This window comes from Corvus kubaryi, unplaced genomic scaffold (assembly GCF_017639235.1).
Source record: "Corvus kubaryi isolate FWS band 111438036 unplaced genomic scaffold, C.kubaryi_AGA036_p1.0 37264, whole genome shotgun sequence".
Lineage (NCBI taxonomy): Eukaryota > Metazoa > Chordata > Aves > Passeriformes > Corvidae > Corvus > Corvus kubaryi.
Genome location: NW_024581079.1, coordinates 2,187,311 through 2,212,700, shown reverse-complemented (window position 1 = coordinate 2,212,700; position 25,390 = coordinate 2,187,311). Strand labels below are relative to the sequence as shown.

Sequence of the window (25,390 nt, the reverse complement as noted above, 5' to 3'; positions counted from 1 at the left end):
TTAGGACCATTTTTTCCGTGTGGTTGCTGCCTCTCCAGCTGTTTTGTACCAGTGCTCTGAAATCTTCCTCCGCAAAGCACAGACTTCCCTTGAGCATCACATCTGGACCAAGACAGATCCACCAAAACTGGGAAACAGTATCAGCTCTGTAGGGCTGGGAAAGCTTCTGCAGAAGTTTGTTGAGCACTTTCTGCAAAGCCAAAAATCAGGGGCAGGAGGGATGAGCTCATGCAGGTAACTGCAGGAGACTCCTCTATTACATCCAGCTCTGTCAGAAGACTGGATTGAGGAGCAGTAAATGAGTATTGCATCCCATGGGCATTAATTAATCCCAAAATCTCGTGTTTCTCCCACTGCTTCCCAGTTGCAGCGACCTCACACAATGAACCAGCAGCTCCCTGCCCCATTCCTGTCGATAGCTCATCCCTGAGGAGGCAGGAATGACCTGAACAAGGGGAAGATCTTTAAAAACGACTTTATCAACCCGTTTCAGCCTAAAATCACCCCAAAAAATGTGCTGGGGATGGAGGAGTTGTGAGCACTGGTGACAAATGACAGCCGGGCAGGAGCCATGCTGAAAGCAAAGCCGGAGAAATCGGAGGAGAAGGATTCTTCTGGCTTTGCATCATCGCAACCCAACCACATCTATTTTTGCTGTAGGCATGGCATCGAGCACCCGTCACCGCTATTCCTACTCCATCCATCTCCGTATGCCAGGGAAGACTGGCAGTGGGATGGAGCAGCAGGGGGAGCGGTGGTTGAAGTGTCCTTAATTGCCTTAAAATCTGGGGAATTCAGATTACTGCCCTTCACCCCCCCAAGCACAGGAAGGGACGCCTGGCCCTGGACACAACGCTCTGTTCCACTTGTTGCCCAACCAGCCAGGATTATTCTGCAGCTTGTTTCAGTCTCCAGTCGTATCCTGGATGCGCTTCTGTGAGGATTAGGCTTTTATTCTCGAAAGGAGAGAGAAAAATGTCACTTAACCTGCAGGCAGGTGGTGACACCAGCTCCTGGTGACCTGAGGACACCCTTCAGCAGAGCCCCAGAGGCTGCAGGAGCCTTCTACCAGCGGGCTGAGACCGTGCACAGCTCGTGGCCGGAGTGTCCAGCACCGGCTTGGCTTCTCCTGGAGCCCTTCTGACAATGGGATCACACGCAGTGATGGCTGGCTGGATCTGGGTTGGGAAGGGTTTGTGCACTCTTGTTTTCCAAAAAAAGCATTGTAAAACATGTATTATTTATATTATTTATCATGTTTATTTATTTCTTCTTTTTAATGGTATTAATTAAATAATTACGTAAATAAATATATAGGTAGAAACAATTATTTCTTATTTATTTCTTTACTTTGGTTCCTGAGCGGAACGGTTTTCCTCTCCCTGAAGGAATTCCTGAATTCCTGTGGTGGATTCTGGGGCAGAGTTTGGGGATGGCTGGGGTCGTGGTAATGGGATCAGGGGTGATGGGTGCAGTGGGTTCCAGGGCAGAGTAGGGTTTGGGGGTGCTGGGCTGTGGTGGTTTCCAGGGCAAAGAGGTTGGAATGATGGGGGGGGTGGTGGGTTCAGGACAGAGGGAGGGGTTGGGGGTGATGGGCTACGGTGGGCTGCAGGCCAGAGGGCTCGGGGGTGATGACGGGGTGCGGGGAAATGGGGGTACCGGGGTTCAGTGCGCTCCAGGGCAGAGCGGTTGGAAGTGCTGGGTGCGGTGGGTGCCGAGGCGGGGAAGGGATCGGGGTGCTGGGTGCGGGGGGTTCCAGGACAGAGGGATCGGGGTGCTGGGTGCGGTGGGGCGGGGGCGCTGGGCTGCGGTGGGTTCCCGTACAGAAGGGCGGGGGGCACAGGGCCGGTGCCCCCCCGGCCCATCCCGTCCCCACGGGGGTCTGGCGGCTCCACCTGCCCCCCCGCGGGGCGGCCCCGGGGCCGGGCCGGGCCGGGCTCCGCCCGCTGCTGTCGGAGGCTCCGCCGGGCCGGGGCCGGTGGCGCAGAGCGGGACCCTCCCGAGCCCGCGTTCGTCCCGCTCCCGGGAGGGGAGGAGCCGGGGGGGCTCCCGGGGAGGAGCCCGGGGGGCTCCCGATGAGGCGCCGGAGGATGAACCAGCTGTACATCGGCAACCTCAGCCCCGCCGCCACCGCCCAGGACCTCCGGCAGCTCTTCGGGGAGCGGCAGCTGCCCCTGCCCGGCCAGGTCCTCCTCAAGTCCGGCTACGCCTTCGTGGACTACCCGGACCAAAACTGGGCCATCCGGGCCATCGAGACCCTCTCGGGTGAGCGACCCCCCCCCGCGCCCCCCGCATCCCCACCGCGACCCCCTCATCCCCTCCCCCCCGACGCCCCCTCCCCGGGCATCCCCCAGTCCCCCCTTCCCTCCCTCCTCTCCCTCCTTCCCTCCCTCCTCCCGCCCCGGCTCTTCCCAACCTCGCCTCTATTTTTCGCTGATTTTTTTCTCCGATTTTATTGGGAGCCCCCGGGGCGCGGCGCCCCCCGGCCCGCCGTCCCGCCGCCCCCCGCCGCCCCCCGGGGACCCGATTACGAGGTGCCCAACCCCAACTCCCCGGGGGCGCCGAGCGGGGGGGACCGGGGCCCCGGGGGGGGGCGGGGGGCGCGGGGACAGCCCGGGGGTGCCGGGGGGGTGGGATACGATGGGATCCCATGGGGTGGGATCAGGTGGGCCGGGATTTGTCGGGGGGATGCTGCCCTGCCCCATCCCGGGGGGATGCTGAGCGCCCCGCTGTCTCCGCAGGGAAAGTGGAGCTGCACGGCAAAGTGATGGAAGTGGATTATTCCGTGCCCAAAAAGCTCAGGTAACCCCGCGCCGTCACCCCCAGACTGCCCCCCGATCCCTGTGTCCATCGCAGCGGGACGGGGGGCGCGCCGGGCGCTCCGGGAGCGGGGATGCGGGGGATGGGGGGGGCGGGGGAGCCCCGTCGGTTTTACTTTCGCTCCGGAGCGCAGCGCGGGGGGGAGGGGGGGAAGGAGCTGCCGGCCCACGGCCGCGTTCCCACGGGCGGGCACCCCCGTGATGCCTCCCCACCCCACGGTGCCCACCGCTCCCGGGTTAAACAGCCGCTTATTTAGCAGGAAAACACGAAAAAAAACCCCTTTCCCCTCACTTTCCGCGGCGTGGACGGAGGTTTTTCCCAGCAGCGCAGCCACCCGCACCCTTAGGGATGTTATTTTTAGTCGGTAATTCATCAATTTCCCCTCTCCAAACACCTCGTCCCCCCTTTTATCCAGCCGGAGAACCCCCAACCCCGAAGCATTTTCCACTTAATGCATCGCGGCGAGCGCGCCCTCTCATTTCCATCAGGTGCCCGAGGCCGGCCTGATGGGCACACGCGTTCCACAGGGAAAACAAACCCCGCGACCGTGTGGCGTAGCCTCATCCCGAGGTTTATTCCCCCCCCCCCCGTCATGTGTCGGGATAAAAGAGGGGAAAACAAAAATAAATAACCCCATCGTCTGCTCCGGGCGGGTAATTCGGGGCCGCTTGGCGCGGAGGCTTGGCCTGGGCTGGGAGGTGGGGTACGGATTTGGCCCGGGATTGCTGCTGGGGTATTAATTTGGAAATGACGGGGGGGTTGGAAATGCTGTTGTGTAATTGAGGCTTACGGGGGGGGAATGGCTCGTGCCCGGCATCACGTGTGCCGGAGTGGGATTTCGTCTTCGGCAGGGATCGCACACTCCCTTACCTTCAAAAATCCATCCAAACGAGCTGCCCAGAAATACCCAGGTGTGACATTTCGAAGCTAAACCTCTTCAGCAGCCTCGGGTTGGGCTGCCGGGGACTTTGGAAGAGGGATGGAGCCAGAAATTGGGAGTTTGGGGCCGTAGTACAGAGCCAGGGCTCGACCTTTACCATGTAGCAGGGGATGTAAACAAGGAATTCATCTTTAAATTCTCCCGTCGGGGCTCGGGTGCTCCTGCTTTTCCTCCCAAGTTTTATAATTAGAAAAAAAGCCATTTAACCAGCCCAGAAATAAATACTGATTTATTTTACATCGCTCTGTGTTCAGCTGGCTCCAAGTTTTCTATTCCCAAGTTTCTTCCGATTATCGAGATCTAATTTAAGCTGATATCTTTTTATGCCCAGCTCAAGAAATCTACCCTGCTTTATATTAATATCCCCAGTCTGGGGGGCTGTGCCCTGACTCAGTAGATTATAGATTTTATTTTTGTAATGTGATTTTCGGCAGGGAACGGAGACTCACGTGGTTGTGTTTATATCCCCCCCCTCCTTTAAATTTGTAGAAAATCCAATTTTTATGGTCGTGGTTGAGTCCTGGAGAGACGCTGGGATTTCAGAGAGTGAAATGGTAAAAATCTCCCTGTGACTGAAATGAATTTGGGGGTTATTGGGGTTGGGGAACCCGAGCTGCGTTGGCTCTCACCCCTGGGCATTCCTGCGTCACGGGGATGTGAGGAGGTGCCGATGCCCAGCGCTTCCCTCCGTGCCCGACTTCACCTGGAATGCTTAATTTTTATATTAATATCTAGCACAGATCTGGGTTATCAATATATTTATATACCTATAAATACATTTGGATAAGGAGCGGGCTGGAAAACCCCTGGGACATCTGGCCACGGGAAGGAGGGAAGGGAATTCCTCGAGGGGAGGTGCTGGCAGAGGGGATGTTTCTGTTTCTCCGAAGGCAGGAATTAGATGTGACAGCGGTGGGAAGGAGCCTGAATCCTGCCCAGTCCATCCATTCACCTCCCACAAGTTTAAAACCAGCTCTTCTGCTGCCATCCCGATGATCTGGGCTCCTGCAGGAGGGATCCAACAGCCTCACGGTTGTTTTTTTCCCCTTGTATATGTTGGATTGTGCCTCGGGGAATTAAAGAAAAAAAAAACCACTTTATTTTTTAATCAACATTTTCTATTTTTAAGGTTTTTTTTAATTGATTTTAAACTCAGCAGGAGCAGGGAATACTTTTATTTGCTTGAAGCAGTCCCACTCCACGAGTATTTTGCTCTTGGAGCGTGGCCGTGGGGGAAGCAGCAGCATCTTCCCCCTTAAAGATTGGTTGTATATCCCTACAATCGTTAAAAATCGTGTTAATGGAAAAGAAAGAAAAGAAAGAACATACAAAGATAGATAAAAAGAAAGAGCATTTAAAAAAAAAATCAGGATTGGTTGTGAAAAATGAGAAGTAAAACTCGGCTACCCCAGTGCTGACTGTTATACAAGAATTGGATAAAAATGAGGAGTTTAAAAAGTAGCAGATCTCCAGTTATTGTCCTCAAACCAGTCCCGTTTTGGGGGTTCTGGTTGGGAAGGTGCCTTTTAATTTCTGTTTCTGCCGTCATTGTCAGAAATGTGAAAGGAAAGCACGTGGGAGATGGGAAGAGCAGGGAGAGGAGCCTGGAAATCACTGTGATGTGAAATGATTATCTAGAAATATCTCATTGTGTGTCAAACTCGGGTGGTTTTGCCCCAGAGGAAGGTGGCAGGAGGGGGAGTGGTGCCAGTGCCTGCCCGAGGGGCTTTGCTGGGGGTCATTTTATGGCATTTCCTCCCGTTTCAAAAAGAATTACCCTTAAATAATTCTCTTTTGAGCATCAACTCAGTTCTCATTTCTTCGTGATTTTACTTTATTGATTATTTACTTACTTCCCTGCGTTTTTCAACCCATAAATGCTGGTGATGTTAAGGCTGGGGATAAACATCCAGGCCCTTTGTTCTTCCTCTGGGCACCCCATCTTTGCTTTCCTTATCAATAATTGCCTGTCGTTAGTGAGATGCTTAATTAGGAGAGAGGAGTTCCCGTGCACACCAGTTGCTTTGGCAGGAAAAGCCCCTGGAACCTCCCCAGGTGTGTCTGGAAATGCACACGGGGAGCAGAATATTGAATTTGGGGTGCTAAAAGTGGGGCTGCTCTCAGTCCTAGTCCTGTATCCTTAAAGAGAGAGATTTTGAAACTTTTAGCGTCTTACAAATTGATACAAATTAATAATGTATGGTGGTGTGTTTCAAGTATTTGGTAGCTTTTATGTAGATACAAATAAAAGATATTACCTGTATAAAAACAGTATATAAAAGCTACTTTATATATATATTTATATGCATAAAAATATACTCCTAATACATATTTTTATATGAGATATATGGACCAGATGAGCTCTAAAGGTCCCTTCCAACCCAAACTATTCTATGATTCTATATTTATGTAAGTTGATATGAAACATTTATAAAAATATATTCGATTACATAAAATGCACAAAATACTCCTATATAACATTTTATAAGACGTATTTCTATACAAAAAAGAGACGTTTTATATATAAATATATTTATGTATAGACATACATATGAAGTTGCCAGGGCAATGCTGGTCACATCCAGGATGGGAAACCCCCCTCCTGCTGCCCACTGGATGTGTGCCCAGTGTCCCAGAGGTCTGGGATGTTCCCAATGGATCTGGCCAAGAGAATCCCCTTGGAGTTGATCCTTTCCCAGACTCCAGCGCTGGCTCTGGCGAGGGGTGACGCTGGTGCTCGTTTTTATTTTATTTTATTTTATTTTATTTTATTTTATTTTATTTTATTCTATTTTATTCTATTTTATTCTATTTTATTTTATTATCTGTTTGCAGGTGTGGGTGAACTGGGAGTTGGTGGTGGTTGAGTTTTGGTTTTCTTCAGTTTCCTTTCCACTTGGGTCTTTGCTTCCATGAATTTTCTGTCCTTTCTTTCCCCCCGTTTCTTTTCCTCAATTTCCTTTCCCTGCTTTCTTTTGCCCCCTTCTTTTTCCTCCCATTCTTTCCCCCCTTCTTTTCCACCTTTTTTCTTCTTTTCCCCCATTCTTTTCTTCCCCTTTCTTCCTCCCCTTTTCTTTCCTTTTTTTCTCCCCGTCTTCTTTCTCCCCTTTCTTTTCCCCTTTTTTCCCCTTTTCTTTTCCCCTCTTCTTTCCCCCCTTCGTTTTCCCTCCTTTCCCCCTTTCCCCCACCTTCCTTTCCTTCTTCTTTTTTCCCTTATCTTTTTTCCCCTTTCCTTCTTTTTTTCCCTTTTTTCTTTTCCCTCCTTTATTCCCCATCTCTTCTTTTCCCCCTTCTTTTTTCCCCCCTTCTCCCTTTCCCCCCACCTTTCCCCTCTTCTTTTTTCCCTTCTTTTTTCCCCTTTCCTTTTTCCCCCCTTTTTTCTTTTCCCTTTTCCCCCTTCCCCCCCCTTCTTTTCCCCCTTCTTTTTCCCTCCCTTCCCCTTTCCCCCCCACCTTTCCTGTCTTCTTTTTTCCTTTCTTTTCCCCCCTTTCGTTCTTTTTTTCCCCTTTTTTCTTTTCCCTTCCCCCCCTTTTCCCCCCTTCTTTCCCCCCTTCTTTTTCCCTCCCTTCCCCCTTTACCCCCACCTTTCCCATCTTTTTTCCCTTTTTTTCCCTTTCCTTCTTTTCCCCCTTCTTTCTTTTTTCTTTCCCCTTCTTTCTTCCCCCCTCCTTTCTTTCCCCCCACCCCTCCCATTTATGTTTTCCCCTCCTTTTTTCCCCTCTCCTTTTTTCCCCCCCTCCTTTTTTTTACCACCTTCTTTCCCCACTCCTCTTCCCTCTTTTGTTTTCCCCCCTTCATCTGCCGGGGCGGTGACAGATGGGCCGCGATTCCCGATTCCCGTCCGTCCCTATTGTTGATCCATCGCAGCTCCGGGGGCTGGAGCGCTCCGGTGCCTCGGCAGGACGAGGCCGGGGGGGCTTTACCAACGAGGGATTTTAATTCCTTAAGAGCGTCAGGGCAAAGCCCCCAGGCTGGGAGGGGAACTGGAGCAGCAGCAGCCTCCACGCTCCTGGCAACTGGTGGAAACTGGGGCAGCTCTGTAATGCTCATCCAGCGCTCACAGAGCTGCTGCTCCGCAGGATCTGCTGCTGGGTGGGCTTGGGTGACAGCAAAACTCCTCCAGGACAACGCCAGGAGACCCAGAAAATAGATATAATAATGAGCAATCACAAATCCAACAGCCACTTCCTTCCCTGCCCGGTCAGGGGACTGTGGCTGGCTCAGGCTCCGAGCTGCTGGGTCTGGAAAATTCAGCTGGGACAGAGTTTGGTCCCTGCCTGATGATGGGAATCATTTTTTTGTAGATGTTTCCTTGCCTGGGACAAACATTTCATAAAGCAGGCAGAGCCCCCACTGGGTTTTCAACATGTTTTCCCTTTGCTTTTTTCCCTAGTTCTCTTGAAAACTGATTTTTATGGAAAACAGGAGGTGGCAGAGAGTGTTTTCTCTGCCCTCAGTGCTGATCCGAGGTGGAAGGTGATAAAATCCCTTAAGCTTTATTATAGTAAGATATTACAAAGCTTGAGTAGGAAAAAAATCCATGTTTTTTAGGGCAGAGAGTGGTGAAGCCATCCTTTGTATTCCATTATATTAATTATATACCATTATATATTATTTTTCTTTATTATTGTTTGGTATTACTGTTTGGTATTATATTGCTATATTATTTTTTTGAGGTTTTTTAATTATATTTCAGGGCTGATATTTAAGCCAGCTTGCTTCTGGTTCCCAAATTCTTGTGGGAGACAAAGCCCCTCTGGAGCTTCCCCTTGACTAAGGGGTGGTTGGGTGATCTGTGGGGCCAGCAGGGAAGATCCAGGGATCCATTGTGGATGTTGGGCAGGGAACTGCTGGCATTTCACACCTTCGTGTTGTTTTCCTTCTCGTCCTTCTGTGTCCCTGGATTTCAAGAGGGTTGTTACCTACTGTTTCCCTGGAAGCTACAGGAGGGCAGGAAGCCAGGCTGGAAAAAGTGGGGGGATGTGCCAAAACCCCCTCAATCCTCCTGATTCTGGGGAATAAACCCTAAGTTTTAAGGCTTTTCTGTTTTACTGCCTGGTTTCAGCAAGCTCAGGTAGCAGGCACGTGGCAGCGGGGATGCTGGCAGGCGTGGATGGCTGGGGGCTTTTCCATCCCCTTTCCCTGCAGGATTGTGATGTCAGCCCTGTGATTCTGCTCTAATGGATGCCTGAAATGACACACAGCTCCGTCCTGGATTATTTCATGAGCCCACTTTACCTCCTCACTCACTGCTTGATCCTCCCTGTGCTGCCGGCAGCTCCCGGTACCCAAACCCCAGCTCTGGGGTGGAAGAGATGCTTCCTCCTCGAGCTGCTGGTGAGCAGGACCACTTTGGGATCAATTTAGAAGGGGAAAAAAGCAGGTGAACCTGGTTTCTTCAGCCCTTGAAGCTGGTGAGGCAGCGAGGTGGGTGTGTGGAGGTAGGGAAGAGCCAGAGGGATGCAACTCTCTGGGTTATCCGAGGGCACTCGCTACAGCAGAGCCAGTTGCATCACACACTTGAGTGTTTTTCTCCCAGCTGGTTATTAGGATTTCTTTTATTTTTTAAATCCCCACCAGTCTGCTGCAAAACAGGGTGGGTGAAACGTGGCTGCTGTGCCCTCATGAGCTCCTGTGCCGGCGTTTTGTGCGTGCCCTGGAGTCAATCCCTGGGGTTTGGGAGAGCGGGGAAAATGAAACTAGAGTCAGAATCAGAATAAAAATCAAAATAAAGGGGGTTTCTGGCTCAAAGTTGCCCCCGGGATTGGTGTTGGAGAAGAATGGCCCATTCCCCAGCCCTGGGAATAACACATCCATCCGTCCTGGCTCTGGATGTACATGCCTGACTCCATCAGTGATGGCTGTGTGTGGTCCAGCACTGCTTCCACCAGGTGTGCGATTCCAAGAGCCATAAACACACCCAATAGGAATAATAACCTTATTTTAAATGCTGAGTGCTGATGCTGAGCTGCTGGGAATGCTGCCCGTGGGAGCTGAAGCTTGAGTGCCCTTCGGGTGTCTTTAGATGCCCTGCACCAGTTTGGACGGACGCTGGAAGTGGGAATATGCCGCAGTGTCCCATTGGGAAGTGGGGTTATGCGGCACCTCGCTTGTGATCCTTCTGTTTGGGTGTTCTGGGAGGTGGGCCAGGAGGGGTGAGGCAGCACCTTGGGAGACCAGGGCTGCTGTGATATCTCCCCTGGCATCTGCCTTGGCAGAGGAGTAGGGAAATTATGGCCCTGGAGCAATCCAATTCCAGGCAGGGCTTTTCCAGGAGTGGCAAAGGGACCGTGTCCAGCCGTTGTGCTGGTTCCTTTTGGATGTGCCCTTTCCAAATGCCATGTGTCCCCTGGGCTCCTGGGCTTTGGTGACAGGTGGGCTGAGCCAAATGAGCCCCAAAAGGAGAGCGGCTCCTCCGTGGCCCAGCCTGGGGCATCCCGCTGGTTCCCACACTGGGAGAGGAGGATGGCTGCAGGGATGCTTTGGCTTGGAGCTGAGCAGTGGCACCTTGGGATGAAGGTTGGTTTGGGTCTGGGAGGTGGTGGGAGCGACTGGGCAGCGTGTCTGGCTCTCTCTGGTGGTTTGAGACTCGCAGGGATTTGTTCAGGCACTCCGGCCTCACTGTGTGGCACCCATCATCCCAGGAGTGGGATGTGTCTCTTGGAGCTGGCAGGAGCGGTCTCCTGGGAGCTGAGTATCCAGGCAGGACCTGGGCATCTTAAAATAGCCCCTCTGGGAAATGCTGGTGGGTTTTAAAAATGAAACATATCCCATTTTCTGGAGTGGTCCCTGTGGAATGTTTGTACTGGGAACAGCGTCGGCCACGGACGGGTGACAAGGGCAGGAGAAGGGCTCAGGCTGTTGGTGGACAGAGCAGGATCACCACTGCCAGGGTCTCCCTTGGGCCGGCTCCTCCTTCCTGCCGTGGGTGGTCATGGCTGGGGGTGGGGTAGGACAAACCCTGCTCCTTCCCTCACAGGGATTCTGGGATTCCCATCTGGGAAATCCCTGGTGGCAGCTGGGGACAGGAGCCTTTTCCTGAGCACGCCTGCTCAGCTGGATCCCAGCGCAGGGTTTGTTGTCCCACTGACCATCCCTGGCTGAGCAGCCCCAGGAGATACCAGGCTCCCTGGTGGTCTCACCTGCTTGCCCATGGTCCTTCTCATGGGATGAGCTGTGGGGTTTGTCTTGCCCTCACAAACCAGATTTCAAAAACCATCCTTTTCCCTGCCTTTTCCTTGCTGGCCCCAGTGTCTGGCCCCAAACTACCTGAGGAACTCTTTATCTGCCAAAATTGTTGGCAGGGGCTCAGGGTTTGTGAGAGCATGAGTTGTGAGAGCAAGGACCAGAGCTGGAAGGTCTTGTTTCCCAGCAGCTGAAGATTGTTGGTGGGATCAGGTTGTCGATGTCTTCTTCCACCTCCTCCTGCCTCCTTGTCCTGTGGGATTTGGCCCAAGGCTCCTGGGTGTTGGTGGCCATCAGCTGGGACTGCTTCTGCATTCCCGTGGAACTCCCGGGCTGGTGGGACCTGTCCTTCCAAGCATCCTCCTTGAACTCATCCCAGGGAAAACGAAAGCTTCACAAAACCAGCTTCCAGCTGCTGATCAGCTCCTGAAACCTGGCTCTGTGTGTGGGCATGGGGAAACTTGGTCAGGAAAGCCATCCCTGGTGCTGGGAGGGGTGGTCCAGCTGTGCTCTGCTCAGAGCGTTGGAGCTGGGCTAGGTGAGAACATAGGACAGTGCTGTGCTTGGAGCTGACTGGCTCCAGGCAGGCTTGGGAATGCTGATCTGGGTGGCTCGTGGATGAGCTCATGGCTTGGCTAGATCCTGCATGGACGGGGCTCTCACTGCCCAAGCACATCTCACAGCCAGGCTGGGGGGATGTTTGGGGGCTGCTGCCCTTGGCAGTGCTTCCTGTGCAGCCACAGCCAGGTGGGGAATGAAGCCATGGCCAGGTTGGGAAGGCAACCACAGTTTGGGAATGCAAGCATGGCGACACTGGGAATGAAACCATGTCCAGGTTGGGAATGGCACCACAACCAGGCTGGGAGTGAGCCATGGCCAGGCTGTCATGTGAGTTTGGAAGTGCCACTGGACAAGCTTGGGTGTGTTGGCCATCTCCAAGCTGGGGCCTCCAAGGATATTTATTTGGGTTTCCCCAAGGAAAGCAGCCCCATGTTGCTGGGAAGTGGTGGGCCTCAGCTGGATGTACTTTTGGAGAGCTCCCCTCAAGGTAGATCAGGGCAGGCCATGGTGGGGCTGGGGGTCCCGTTCCCAGCCCCGAGCAGCGTGGGCAGGGCTGTCCACGCATCCTGGTGTGGTCATGACTCTGCAGAGGCTCCTTTCAGGAGGTTTCCTTGGAAACCTGACAGCCAGCATGAGGAGGGAGCGTTCCAGAGAGCTTCAGCGCCTGTGGTGACCAGGGCAAAGCTGGGAGAAATGACTTTCCCTGGGGATGAGCTGCCCTGGCTCGGCGTGGGAAAGTGGGATGCTTTGGAAAGCTGTCAACAGCTGCTGTCTGATTCCCAGAGAGGCTTTTCCCTCCGCCCTGAGGTGCCTGCAGACCCTAACCCAGGGCTTTGTCTTTGCAGGAGCAGGAAGATCCAGATCCGAAACATCCCCCCCCACCTACAGTGGGAGGTAAGAAGTGGCTGATCCCAGAAACGTCCTGTTCATCTCCGCCTCAGGCAGCGTGAGCTGTGCTGCTGGAGCACGTGGTCTGCACATGGGCCACCCTGTAACTTCCCAGTAACCTCAGGAGGGAGCATGAACTGGGCTCCAGCTCCTGCCTGCTTGTGGGTAGCAGAGCTGTGGGCCAGCTTTGAGCGGTGGGCCAGCTTTGGGATGATGGGATGCAGGTGGGTGGAGGCACTGGAGTGGTTGGGTGGTGCTGGACGGTGTTTGTGGGTGGAGTGGGCTCTTGCCCTGCCTGCCTGGGGCCTCACCTGCCCGGTTTGCTGCTCTGTCCCCAGGTGCTGGATGGCCTCTTGGCTCAGTACGGCACGGTGGAGAACGTAGAGCAAGGTAAGATGGTCCAGCGTGGTCCTCATCCCTGCAAAATTCCCAGCGCTGCTCCCCAGCTCTGCCCAGGCTACAGGAAGCTCACTGGGATGAAACCTGATTATCCCAGTAGCACTGGTCTGAAATGGGTTTCCCTTTGAACACAAACCCTGCTGATGGAGGTGGGGCTACCTGTCCAGTGGTGCGATGTCTTGGGCCACCCATCCTTCATCCCTGGGAATGCTCCTGGTCCCTGAAAAATGGAAAAAACTATTATCCCTGCAAGCAAAAATGAGCTGAGTGTAGCTTGGGATCCACTGGTGGGTCAGGGATGTCCAGCCTTGCATCCTGCTTGGATCCAGCCCAGTCCTGCAGTGCCCAGGCGTGCCATGGGACAGGCATCTCCCTCCCCCCATCCCAGCTGTAGCCCCCTCCGGAGCGTGCCGGGAGCAGCCGTGACACCTCTCCCATCCCTGCTCCAACTCTTCCTTCTCTTGCTCCCCGCAGTGAACACAGACACAGAAACTGCCGTTGTCAACGTGACCTACGCCACGAAGGAAGAGGCAAAAGTGTGAGTGGGGTTTGTTTGGCTTTGCCCGTAATTTCACACCACGCCAGCTTTCCCAAGGAATCCCAGCTATCTTCCAGGCTTCTCTAAGCTGTCCCATCACTGGGCTGTCTTCTGCCTTCTCCCCTGGCATGGGAGATGGGGTAATACAAATCAGGGGTTGTTTCAGGAGGGGAAGGGTCATTCCAAGCAAAAGGTTTTATTCCAGGCTTGTAGAGACATCAGCCCTGTGTTGGAGACCAGCCCTAGGAGCAAATATTGAGCTTATTATTATTATTAGCGGCCAGGGTGTTTTTGATATGATCAAGAGTAGATCCCAGGCCCCGGAGAGCTTTTGTGAGTCCATTTGTTGATGGACATTCCACCAGCTTCCCATCTGAGTTGACCCATCATGGCATTGGGTAAGTGAGGACAGAGATGGGGACAGTGATCTGCTGGTCCAGGAGGGCAGAGGAGAGTCCTTCTTGTGCGTCCAGCCTCGGCTGGGTGTGCTGTGGACCACAGATAAACATGACAAGAGTGTCTTAGAATCATGGAGTCCCCTGAGCTGGAAGGGACCCACAATGATCACTGAGTCCAAATCCTGGTCCTGCACAGGACAGCCCCAAAAATCCCACCGTGGTCTTGTCATGTGTGGCAATAAAGGAACACTAAGAGTTTCCCCAACACAGCAGTGCTCAATGCTTTGGGATAAGAGGCCTTTTTGAACTCAGGAAAGGGATGATGAAGCTGCAGAAGTCCTCAGAGGATGTGGGGTTCAGGCTTGGCAAGGAGCTGCTTGTGATCTGTCAGTAGCCAAAGTGGGATGTGGGAAAGCTGAAGCTGGCACCGGCGTGGCCGGACATCGCTGCTGAGCAGGGGCTTGGGGAGTGAAGAGTCCCAATGCTCCCTCCCAGCCTCATCCAGCCAGGAAGGGAGTTGGGGTTCCCAACAGAGGGGGCACCACGTGCTGCATCCTTCTCCCTGGAGCAGTGGTGGTGGCTCGGAGCTGCCCTTGTCACCTTTTCCATGTCCAAAAAACCTGTGAGACCATTCCCATGCTGTGTGGTAGCTTCTGGCAAGGACTTTGCCCTGGTGCAGGGGCAGGTCCCTGAGCTGCTGTCCCACCTCTGCTGGCAGGAGAAGTCATGTGCCAGCTTTGGCATGACCCATGTGGAAGGGGACGATGTCCCGCCAGGTTATGGGGCTTGCTCCTCATGGGAAACGTGTGGGGCTCTGGCTTCCCATGGCCACCTTCTCCAGACTGGGGAGGGAGGAAGACACAGGTTGGGAAGGGCCCATGTTCTACGTGTGGTGGGGGTACTGGAGAGGACACCATCCCCAGGAGCCCCCTCACCACCGCCCGCATCTCCCTGCCTTGCAGAGCAATAGAGAAGCTGAGCGACCACCAGTTTGAGAACTATTCCTTCAAGATTTCCTACATCCCGGATGAAGAGGTGAGCTCCCCTCCGCCCCCTCAGCGATCCCGCCGCGGGGGCCACTCTTCCAGGGAGCGGGGCTCCTCCCCGGGGGGCTCCTCGCAGCCCAAACAGCTCGATTTCCCACTGCGGATGCTGGTGCCCACGCAGTTTGTTGGTGCGATCATAGGAAAGGAGGGCTTGACCATAAAGAACCTTACTAAGCAAACCCAGTCCAAGTAAGTACTTCCAATGGTTTTGTTTCCTTCTGTAGGGTGCTGTAGGTCCCAGCTCGGGTTCTCCCTGCACTGGGGGCTTTGGAGTGCCAGCCACTGCTGATTTCTTGGGGTACAGCCTTCAGGGGGTGGTGGCAGAGCTCAGGTCCTAAACCATTCCTGCTGGCCAGGGTGGCCTGGGTGCGGCAAGAGGGGGATGCACACTGGAAAAGGCCTGGGATGAGTTCCTAAAGCCTCATGAGAACAGCTGGGGGTGAGGCTTTAGGGAGAAATGGCAAGTTTGGGGATAAAATCCTAAAGGGGAATCCTTGGTGCAGTGGTCTTTGTCCTTGGGATTTGCTCATCCTGCAGCATCTCATATGGGCTAGAGCTGTTGAGGGGAGAGGGATGCTGTGGGAGCCCTGCCACGAGAAGGATGGCTTTTGTAACTGTTTGAAGCCTTTTTCAGCTATTAACGTGTTTATTTTTGAACTAAAAAAAGGAAAAAAACCAAAAAGGGGGATTGTCGTGCCAAAGTTTTCCATGTTTCTCATGTTGCTGTTCTCCTGATCTCACTGCTCATTCTCTGCATGGTTTTCCTGCATGGTTTGTTCCTGCCCAGGTGTGTTTGTGTTTAACCCAAAGCTGTCTTCTCCTGTGCTCATCATCCTGAACCTGGTGATCCCATGGGATGTAGGACTCCTGTCCCAGAGCATCCTAGTTCTCAGAGGAGATTTTAGAGGCAAATCTTTGGTAGTAGTGTGGCTGGAGGTAGAAAGATGGGCCAAACCCTGGCACTGGGTTGGCAGGAAGAGGTTTGTACAGAAAGGGGGCAGAGGAGTAGGGAGAGGAGCTCTTGGAGCCCAGCTTGCCCCAGGGCGTGGCCACCTGGTAGCCATGAGCAGATCCTGGTTGGCCGCAAGCTCTTCTTCTCCAGGTGAGTCCTGGTGGGAGATGAGCAGCAGGTGTAGCTGCATCCTCACCACCCAAGACTGGAATTTGCCCTTTCCAAGCCCTAAGCCTGGCAAGGAAGGTGGGAAGGTGCCGGTTTCTCCCAACCACGAAGCCAAACGCTGTTGCTTGGAGCAGTTTCTGCCACTGAATTGTCCCTCCTTGTGGACGAAGACCCGGTGCCGTGGAGGAAGGCCATGCTCAGTGCTCTCCCCTGCCCTACACATAGTGGGGCACTACCTCTGCTCAGGTTTGGGCGAAGGGGACCTCAAGAATCCGTCCCAGGCAGCCACAGGAGCCCCTGTCCTTCAGCTTGGGTGTTATCTCACACTCCATCCCTGCCCGGGCCACCCTCATCCACCGGTGTGATGATCCGAGGGTGACATCCTGTTGCCTGGCCCCTGCTCCTCCCCAGAGCAACACTGGGTTCTGGATTCCTCTGGTCACGTTGGATTTCATCCCTAGTTCCACACAGAGAGATCCCAGAGATGCTTCTGAGCCCCGCGGAGCGAAACTGTCCCCAGGCTGAGCCATCTTCTTCTTGAAGAAGCCCAGACCAAGACCCCAGCCCACCAGGTGACCTTCCACAGCCCTTGGAACTCCATGAGGAGAGGATCATGGCTACCCAGCAGCCATGGGACTGCGATAACCCTACAGGCACACTGTATTGTCCACCTGGAGAGGGCTGTGCCTCGTGGCAGCCATTCCCTGACGCGTTCCCAGCACCCCGTGAGGTCTCTTGGAGGCTTTTCCTGCTGCACCATAGGCAAACCTTGTCCCCCCATCCCTGGTCATCCCTCCCGGCAGCACCTGGTGATGGGGTGAGGGTGCTGAAGGTCCCTTCTCCATCCTCCTGTTGGAATGGAGCAGTTCAGCAGTGGCACTGGGATGTGCTGGGAGGTCCAGAGCTCTCTCTTCTCCAGCTCTCTGGGGGGGTACGTGCCTCCTTCCTTCTTCTCTCTGGCGAGTGAGCTCGTGCCCACACATCCAGACGTGGGATGGGTTGGTCAGCCAGGAACCTGTCTTGTGCCCCTCTCTAAGGCTTGTCCAAGGTCCTCATCACCTCAGTGCCTCCATCCAGGCCTTTCGTGGCGCTTGGTCCCTCTCTGGCATGACGGCTCCGCTGTGTCCTCATCTCCACCAGCCTCAGCTGCTCATGCATCCAAGGAGCTGCGTGGCTCCCATCTATGGGGTTTGTTGGGATTCCTCATTGATTCCCCCTACCTTGGGAGCACCAGCCTGGTCTGTCATCGCCTCACGTGGCCATCATGACGTGTTCACCCTGCCCCCAGCGAAGGGGTGGCAGCAAGTGTCCCTGTACCTGCTGGGAACGGATCCTCCAGGCCAACCTGAGGGAGCACCTCAGAGGGCGTCACTCAGCACACGGCTGGGTCACCACGGGCTGTCGACGTGGCCAGAGGGTGCCAGTGTTTCCATCATCGCTTTGCATGGTCCACTCAGCACCAGTCTCCTGCCTGAACAGCTCCAACTGAAGCCACAGGAGATCTGCAGAGATGGAGCCTACGAAGGGAATCACGCTCTGTCTTCGCTCCCTGCTCAGTGCTTGGATGGAACCACTCTGGGGCCCCTTTGGAGCGGGTGGGGTTGGCTCTGCCCTTTTCTCGGGGAAGGCTCACCCAGCTGCTCCCCTTCCACCGTCCTCCGTGTTCCAACGTGCTGGTTCTTGAGCTCCTGGAAGAGTTGACCTGTGCAAACCCACCGGGACCCCGCAGCGTCCCAGTGTGGCACTGTGTGGTGACTCTGCCCTGCAGCCCTTGGCCTGGCACATGCAGCAGCACCCTGGATGATCCCGGTCGGGACGGGACGTCGGAGACATGGCCAGAGGGCACCCACCGTGTCGGAGCTGAGCGCCGGCAGCATTCTGGAGTGGCTGAGCTGCCACTACCACACCTGCTCGGAAGATCTGGCCCTGGCTGCAGCAGTGACAGGGACACCAAGGTGGTGGCCGATGGCAGGATGGCCGCACAGCATCACCCTCCGGTGGGAAGAGCGCACGGACTCGTGCGGAGAAGACGGAAAGGTTCTTCCCCCTGTTGTCCAAGGCGCGTGGTTGAGGTGCGGGAGTCTCCTACCCTGCTTTCCTCTCTCCCTCTCTCTCAGGGCTTTGCCAGGTACGGTTGAGCGTGAGGAGCGAGCTGGAGGCCGTGCCTCCTCCCGCCATGAGCTGAGGGAGGACCAGAGGAGTAGAGCACGGTCCCTGCCGGTGCGCACGGGAGCCTTCTGGTCTCCCCTGGAAGGGCGTGAGTACCAGCGCTGTTGTTGCCGGGTGCCTCCGTGTCGTGACAGACGCTGCCCATGGGTAAGTGCTCTCTGTCCCGAAGGACGTGGTCGCTGGACAGCCTCGGGTGTTGTGCAGAGAGAGGCAGAGGTCGGAAGGGACCTCTGGAGGCCTCTAATCCGGTCTCCTGCTCCAAGCGGGACTGGCATCAGAGATGATAGACCAGGTTGCTCAGGGCTTTGTCCAGTTGAGGATTTGTTCTGCCCTCTTGATGCATTGGTTGATGTTGTGACACCCCTCAGCTTCCAGGACCTTGGGTCCTACAGGCGAACGCGGCCCAAATCTGATCCAAACCACCCGAAACCAAACACTGCCTGGGCTTGTGTGAGCCGGGTGATGGTAGATGCACCTGAGACCCAGGTTCACCCCAAAGCTTGAGCAAGTGTTGAAATGAGTTTTTCTCAGCTCCTGAGCTCTCAAAACCCTCTGTGTGACACCAGACCCATCTCAGGGGCTCCTCTCTGCTGGTTGTTTCGCCGCAGGGTTGACATCCATCGGAAGGAGAACGCCGGCGCTGCCGAGAAGCCCATCACCATCCACGCCACGCCGGAGGGGTGCTCGGAAGCGTGCCGCATGATCCTGGATATCATGCAGAAGGAGGCTGACGAAACTAAATCGTGAGTGCTCCTGGCTCAGCCAAAAGTGTGGTGGGAAATGGTGGTGGTGGTCCTTCTTTCCACCACATCCTTAGTACCTGTGGCTGGAAATTTCTATTTCCTGCCTGGCTGAACCTTTAGATTTTTTTTTTTTTTTTAAATTCCATTTTAGAGCAGAAGAGATTCCCTTGAAAATCCTGGCACACAACAGCCTGGTGGGGAGGTTGATTGGCAAGGAGGGCCGCAACCTCAAGAAGATTGAGCAGGACACGGGCACAAAGATCACCATCTCCCCGTAAGTTCTTGTCACAGGACCAGGGGGAGTGGCTTCCCACTGCCAGAGGGCAGCGTTAGATGGGATACTGGGAAGAAGTTCTTCCTTTTGAGAGTAGTGAGGCCCTGGCACAGGGTGCCCAGAGAAGCTGTGGCTGCCCCTGGATCCCTGGAAGTGTCCAAGGCCAGGTTGGAAAGGGCTTGGAGCCTCCTGGGCTAGTGGAAGGTGTCCCTGTCCATGGCAGGGGCTGGAACTGGATGCGCTTTCACGTCCTTTCCAACCCAAACCATTCCATGATGCCATGATGAAATGATTCCGTGAAATCCTGGCGAACACCAGGCCACCCCATTCCATCCAACATGGTACAAGCAGTGCTGGAGCCAAAAAACAGAGCAGCTGTGTCCTCCCATGTGCATTCCCCATCCCGGGTGGATGTTCCTCATCCCATGTGGATGGTGGTGGCAGGCAGAGGGCATGTGGTTCTCACATGGTCTCGGGGGGGAACCCTCAGCTGTGATTTGAGTTTTTCTGGGGTTTGTCTTGACTTGAAGAAGGAGTGTAACCGTGTCTCTGGATTTTTCCCATGGGGCAGGTTGCAGGATTTGACCATCTACAACCCTGAGCGCACCATCACGGTGAAGGGCAGCACGGAGGCCTGCTCCAACGCCGAGGTGGAGATCATGAAGAAGCTGCGTGAGGCCTACGAGAACGACGTGGTGGCCGTCAATGTAAGCTCAGCCCTGCCACCAGGGCTGCTCTCGCTGCAGGTGGCCAGATGAGAACTCAGAGTGGAGGTCAATGTGTTACAACAAGGGTTGGGCCTCGCTCATCACATCCACACTGTGTTGAGAAGCCCAGGACTCCACCTTTCACACCTTTCTCCGTGTCTTTCCTTTCCCAGCAACAGGCCAACCTGATCCCAGGACTGAACCTCAGCGCTTTGGGCATCTTCTCCACAGGGCTGTCCATGCTCCCGTCCACCCCAGGGGCCCGAGGGGCTGCAGCTGCCACCCCGTACCACCCCTTTGCAGTAAGTGTGAGATGTTCCTGGTGTCTGGAGTGTCCTGCCAGAGCTGTTGGGTTTGGGTGGACACTGTAGCTGTAGGAGCCACCTCATGGGAGCTCTGACTCTCAGCCATTTGGGGAGGATGCTCATCACAGCAGCAAAGTGGAGAGGACAGGGAATGGAGGTGGCTTGTCCCTGCTTGAAGATCAGCTGCATCCCTGTGCTGTGCTGAGCTGGGTTTCACCAGTGTTTAAGGACCGGCTGTGTCCCAAGGGTGCTGCTCTCTGAAGAGAGCATGGAAAAGCCATGTAGGTGGTCTTCAGTCCTGACCCCAAGCCCACCACTGGGTTGTGATGGTATGGAGTGGGTTGTGCCCTGTGGGTCTGGTCTTGGTGGCCACCAGAGCCCCCTCGTGTGGCCACAGGGCGTGCAGGGGACAAGCAGCCGCCCTGTGCATCCACTGCCATCAGTGGATCCCTGCCCTCGCATCCAGGGGTCTGTGCTCGTGGGGAGCCAACCTTCACCCCACCTCACAGGGGAGGGTTCTCCTCCTTCTTGGGGTGCTGAAACCTGGGCAAGGATGTTCACAACCCCTGAGGTGACAGTGGGCAGGGATGGTGCTGTGCCAGGAGAACAGGATGGCCAAGGTGCTGATGGAGAAGGTCCATCCCAGGTGCTGTGGGCTGTCTCCGTTAGTCCCTAAATAATTTATTCTGAGCTGTGGGTTAATTTACCTGTGCTGTTTTCTTTCCCTGGAATGCCAGCAGCAGAGCGGGCGGAGGAGGACGGTGAGTGCCAGGAAGGATGTGGGGGGGATGTGCTGGCTCTGGGGGGCTCCAGGAGGGTTGGTTGGTCACTCTCAGCCTGTGGAGGGGAGGATGCTGTGCCTGTATCCACAGCCTTTGGGAGACAGCTGTAAGAATTATTTATGGGTGTGATGGAGAGGAGCAGGACAGGTCTCCTGAAGCGCCTTTTTTGCTGTGGGGTCCTTCACCCCAAAGCTTTGTGTGGCCTTTTTCAAGCGCCCCTGGTGAGGTGAGAAGGGGACCTTTTTTCTGATACAACCATTAGCAGTACGCAGCCAAAAAAACGCAGTGGGGAGGGACTGGGCTTAACTGGGAGCTCCCACCCCCATCCCAGCCTCGTGCTGTGCCACAGGCGCAGGATCCGGGCTGCAGCTCATCCTTGGATGTGCCTGGAGTCTCCTGGGGGTATTCAGGAGATGAGGGGTGGTCACTGTGTCCTTGTGTCGCTCATGCTGGTGACACACTCCCCATGTCAGGGTGGGGGTGGCTGGGAAGGGGCTGGCACCTTGAGGACGTCATTGATGTCACTGACCCTCATTTTCTCTCCCACCACAGGGCTCCTCAGCCTATCTGTCAGGTCTGTACGGAGCCCCCCCAGCCGGCGCCTTCCCCCATCAGCACCCCGTAAGTTTCCCTTCCCCAGCAGTGCCCTGGCACCTCCTGCCATGAGGTCTTCCTTGGGCACGTTGTAGGAGGGCAGGCAAAAAGCAGAGAGTGCATGCCAGGACCACAACCCGGCCCAACTTAACCCAACCCAACCCAACTTAACCCAGTTTAACCCAACCCCACCAAACCCAACTTAACCCAATTTAACCCAACCCAATTTAACCCAACCCAACTTAACCCAACCCAACCAAACCCAACTTAACCCAGTTTAACCCAACCCAACTTAACCCAACCCAATTTAACCCAACCCAACTTAACCCAACCCAACCCAAGCCAAGCCAAATTAACCCAACCCAACTTAACCCAACCCAATTTAACGCAACCCAACCAAACCCAACCCAACCCAACTTAACCCAACCCAACTTAACCCAACCCAACCAAACCCAACCCAACCCTGCCCACCACCTCTTCAAACCTGGAATGCTGGCAGAGGGAAGCGACCCCCTGATCCAGCTGTTCCCCTGACCCTCTGGCTCTTCCGTGCCCTTTCCAGCTGCCAGAGCAGGAGGTCGTGAACTTGTTCATCCCAACACAGGCGGTGGGGGCCATCATCGGGAAGAAGGGGCAGCACATCAAGCAGCTGGCACGGTTTGCTGGTGCCTCCATCAAGGTGAGCAGGACTGCAGGGCTGGGCCAGGGCTTTGTGCCTCAGTTTCCCCTTCCCACTGCTGAGGGCAGAGAAGGGAGCCCTTGGTGAATAGTTTTGCTCCCCAAATTAGTAGAAACCCAGTCCTGCAGCATCCTGATTGTCACCGCTGCTTGGGCAGGGGCGTGTCTCTGCATGGGAGGTGTCCCTGCATGGGGGCACATCCCACACAGGGAAGGTCTTGCCCGAGGAAGGGTCACACTCACAATCCTTCCTCATCCCTCCGCAGATCGCCCCGGCAGAAGGTCCAGACGCCAGCGAGCGCATGGTGATCATCACGGGGCCACCTGAGGCTCAGTTCAAGGTGCGGTGGCCATGGGGTGGGGGCTGGCTTGGGGACATGGGCAGGGGCAAGGTGAGAGCATCCCTTTGGTCCCCACCGTCCCAGGGGGGGCTTCTCAGCTTGAGGACCACGGTTCTGGTGCTGCCAGACATTGGCACATCATTGCCTGTGGGAGTGAAGGGCCCAGCAGGCCACCTCCAGGACACTGCCCACCACCTTTATGTCCCTTTTGTCCTCTCTCCAGGCCCAGGGACGAATATTTGGGAAGCTGAAAGAGGAAAACTTCTTTAACCCGAAAGAAGAAGTGAAGCTCGAAGCCCACATCAAGGTGCCTTCCTTCGCCGCCGGCCGCGTCATCGGCAAAGGTGGCAAGACGGTAGGTGGGGGTGTGGGGGCTCCCACCTGCCCTGGGAATGCAGAGCTGGACCTCCTCTGTCTCCCATCACCTCTGTCCCAGTGCTCTGTGATATCAGTGATGTCTCGGTCCCAGCCCCATGTCCTGGGGGATGGCTTGGGATGGCAACCATCCCAAGGGGGAGAGGGTGTGAGCCACAGCAGCCTGGTGCCACGTGCTGGCTCAGAGCTGGGGTGGCACCAGCAGTGGAGGATTTTGGCTCTTCCGCAGCAAAACCTGGATCTCTGTCGTTTGCTCCAGGTGAATGAACTGCAGAACTTAACGAGCGCAGAAGTCATTGTGCCGCGAGACCAAACCCCGGACGAGAATGAGGAGGTCGTCGTCAAAATCATTGGGCATTTCTTTGCCAGTCAGGTAAGGTTTGGCCATGGCTCTCCCAACATCCCCAGTTTAAGGAGAGCTGCCAAGCACAGCGTTCCCCGAGTGGCTCTGAGTGGTTTCTGTGCCCCCAGGATGCACTGAAGGGGTTTTTGCCTGCATTCAAATTAAAGATTGGCTCGATTTAGCCAAAATCTGTGCCTGGGATGCAGGGTGGGAATTGGCTCCTGCATCCCAGCTGGGTGCATGTACCAGGCTGGGTTTCTGATTGCAGGAGGGTGGTGACACCCCAAAATCGAGGCTCTTGAGTGATGGAAGAACAAGTCAAGCCTTTGCTTTAGCACATCCTCATTTCTCACAGAATCACTTCTGTGCTTGCCCTGGGATTAAAAGCTGGAGGGTCGTGATGCTGTTGCAGGGGGCTGACACTGCTTGGGCTGGGCTCGGCTCTGGTGTGGCTGGTGGTGTGGGGAGGGAGCCCAGCCTCTGGTGGCCTCCCCAACCCCTGTTTCTTGCCTTGCTCAGACTGCCCAGCGCAAGATCAGGGAAATCGTGCAGCAGGTGAAGCAGCAGGAGCACAAACACGCTCAGGGAGCCGCAGCCTCGCAGCACAGCAAGTGAGGCTCCCGCCAGCACTGCCCGACGAATGTAACCCCCCGCCAGCGCCGGACCCCAGCAGGTCAGGGGACAAACCAAAGACCCCCGAGCCCTCGTGCAGCCAGGCTGTGCAGAACCGGGGCACAGGGGGCTCTCTCCATCCCGCAGCTTCCGCCTTACTCCATCGCCGCCCCGCTGCTCCCCCGTCAGTTGGACTAACACAGGCAGAGAGAGGTGGTTTTTATTTCGGAATTCTCCCCCAACCCTGCCCCTTCCACCCAGGAGGAGCTCGCCCGGCCTGGGGGGCCACGGCGCAAGGCGCTCGTTAATTTAGAATTAATATATCGATAACGAAACTAACGCCGATTTTTAAGTTTTGTAAGATTTTATTTTTTAACTCACTTTTTAAAAAATTTTTGGGGGAGGGGGCTGTTTGTTTTTAGTAAAAGCAGGCTTTTCTAGAGGTTGAATGGCAGGAGCTGGTCCATTGGTTCTCTAATGCACCGTAGAGCAGAGCTGTCGGATCGCCAGCAGGGAAAAAAAAAATATTAAAAAACTGTTAAAAAGCGATTTCTGAAGGGCTTTGAGAAGAGCAGGGCCTGTAGGAGCCAAGAAGATTCCTCTTGTAGGAATTGTTCCTCTCTTTCACACCCCCTTTCCTCTTTGCTTTGGACTCCAAAAGTGGGGTTTGCATCCGTTCTGTCCCCCCTTTCTGTCTGTCTGTCCTCTCTCCATCACTGCCCAGCTCTGGAAAATGATGGGCAGCACCAGCCCTGCCCGCTTTGGGCTGGGATCTTTGGGGAAAGATCCCCGTTGAAGGGAGAGGAGGGGGAAATGGGTGAAAAAAATGGATTTCCAAGAGGTTGTCAGCCCAGGGCTGGAAAACCCAACCAGCAAAATTGGCTTCAAATGAAAAATAACCCAAATAACTGCCCCTGACACACACACACAAAAAACTACCTCAGGTTTTCGTACCTCAGCACCTTGTGCTTGTGTTGCCCTTTTAGAGATTTTTGTACGCCTTGTAAAACTGATAGTTGGAGCATTTTTTTATTTTTGTAATAAAAAAAAAAACGAGTTGGAAAAATGATCTCGACCAAGTCAGCTGCGAGGTGGAAGAAGGAAACCATCCCCTGTGTCCCAGAGCTCTTCCCTAGTCTCCTGCAAGCTGAGAGCCAGTGGCTGTTCCTTTGGAGAAAGCTTGAGAAATGGTTAAAAAGCAAAAAAAAAAAAAAAAAAAAAAGGGAAAAAATAAAAAAAGCCAAACACACACAAAAAAAAGGGTTTAAGGAAATCAAAGTGCCGGATGGAAGCGGTGAAAGCCGACGGGCAAGAGCAGGGAGAGGAGCTGAGGTGCCGGTGCCAGCGCCGCTGCCCTGGGCTGCGAATCCGTGTTTTCCTCTACTGCAAAGTGTTCTGTGAAAACCAACCCGAGACACCGAGAACAAAGAGAAATATATCCAGCTAACCAGAGCCTGAGCCTGCTCTCCGTTGCCTTCTTTGGGGTCCCGTGCGCTGGTCACGGCTGGCAGTTCCTCCCTGCTGCCGGGGAGGGAAGGGCTGGATGGGGGGGAATTTGGGGTGGGGGAGGGT

The 25,390-nt window shown here is 54.8% G+C and overlaps 1 protein-coding gene across 3 annotated transcripts; it reads left to right on the top strand.

The window, feature by feature from the left end:
• The first annotated feature begins 1,943 nt into the window (after positions 1–1,943).
• Positions 1,944–25,270, top strand: IGF2BP2 (insulin like growth factor 2 mRNA binding protein 2). 3 transcript variants are annotated; one of them, XM_042024675.1, is made up of 18 exons: positions 1,944–2,265; positions 2,742–2,802; positions 12,352–12,400; positions 12,733–12,784; positions 13,268–13,331; positions 14,692–14,764; positions 14,897–14,964; positions 18,673–18,807; positions 18,959–19,081; positions 19,653–19,788; positions 19,962–20,090; positions 20,831–20,854; positions 21,428–21,496; positions 22,032–22,148; positions 22,414–22,488; positions 22,712–22,843; positions 23,123–23,236; positions 23,726–25,270. In XM_042024675.1, the coding sequence occupies exons 1-18, from the start codon at positions 2,076–2,078 to the stop codon at positions 23,819–23,821; spliced, it is 1,707 nt and encodes a 568-aa protein (XP_041880609.1). In that variant the 5' UTR covers positions 1,944–2,075; the 3' UTR covers positions 23,822–25,270. The 3 variants fall into 3 exon arrangements, with proteins under 3 accessions (XP_041880609.1, XP_041880608.1, XP_041880607.1); XM_042024674.1 differs by having other exon boundaries at positions 14,692–14,964; positions 20,834–20,854; XM_042024673.1 differs by having other exon boundaries at positions 14,692–14,964.
• Positions 25,271–25,390: the final 120 nt, after the last annotated feature.

What these genes read in the sequence shown, in the direction of transcription:
- IGF2BP2 (XM_042024673.1), top strand. Translation starts at nt 2,076, where the DNA reads ATGAGGCGCCGGAGGATGAACCAGCTGTACATCGGCAACCTCAGCCCC. An exon ending in CCCCCCACCTACAGTGGGAG is followed by an intron (nt 12,401 to 12,732) that starts GTAAGAAGTGGC and finishes CTCTGTCCCCAG; the next exon opens with GTGCTGGATGGCCTCTTGGC. An exon ending in ACGAAGGAAGAGGCAAAAGT is followed by an intron (nt 13,332 to 14,691) that starts GTGAGTGGGGTT and finishes CCTGCCTTGCAG; the next exon opens with AGCAATAGAGAAGCTGAGCG.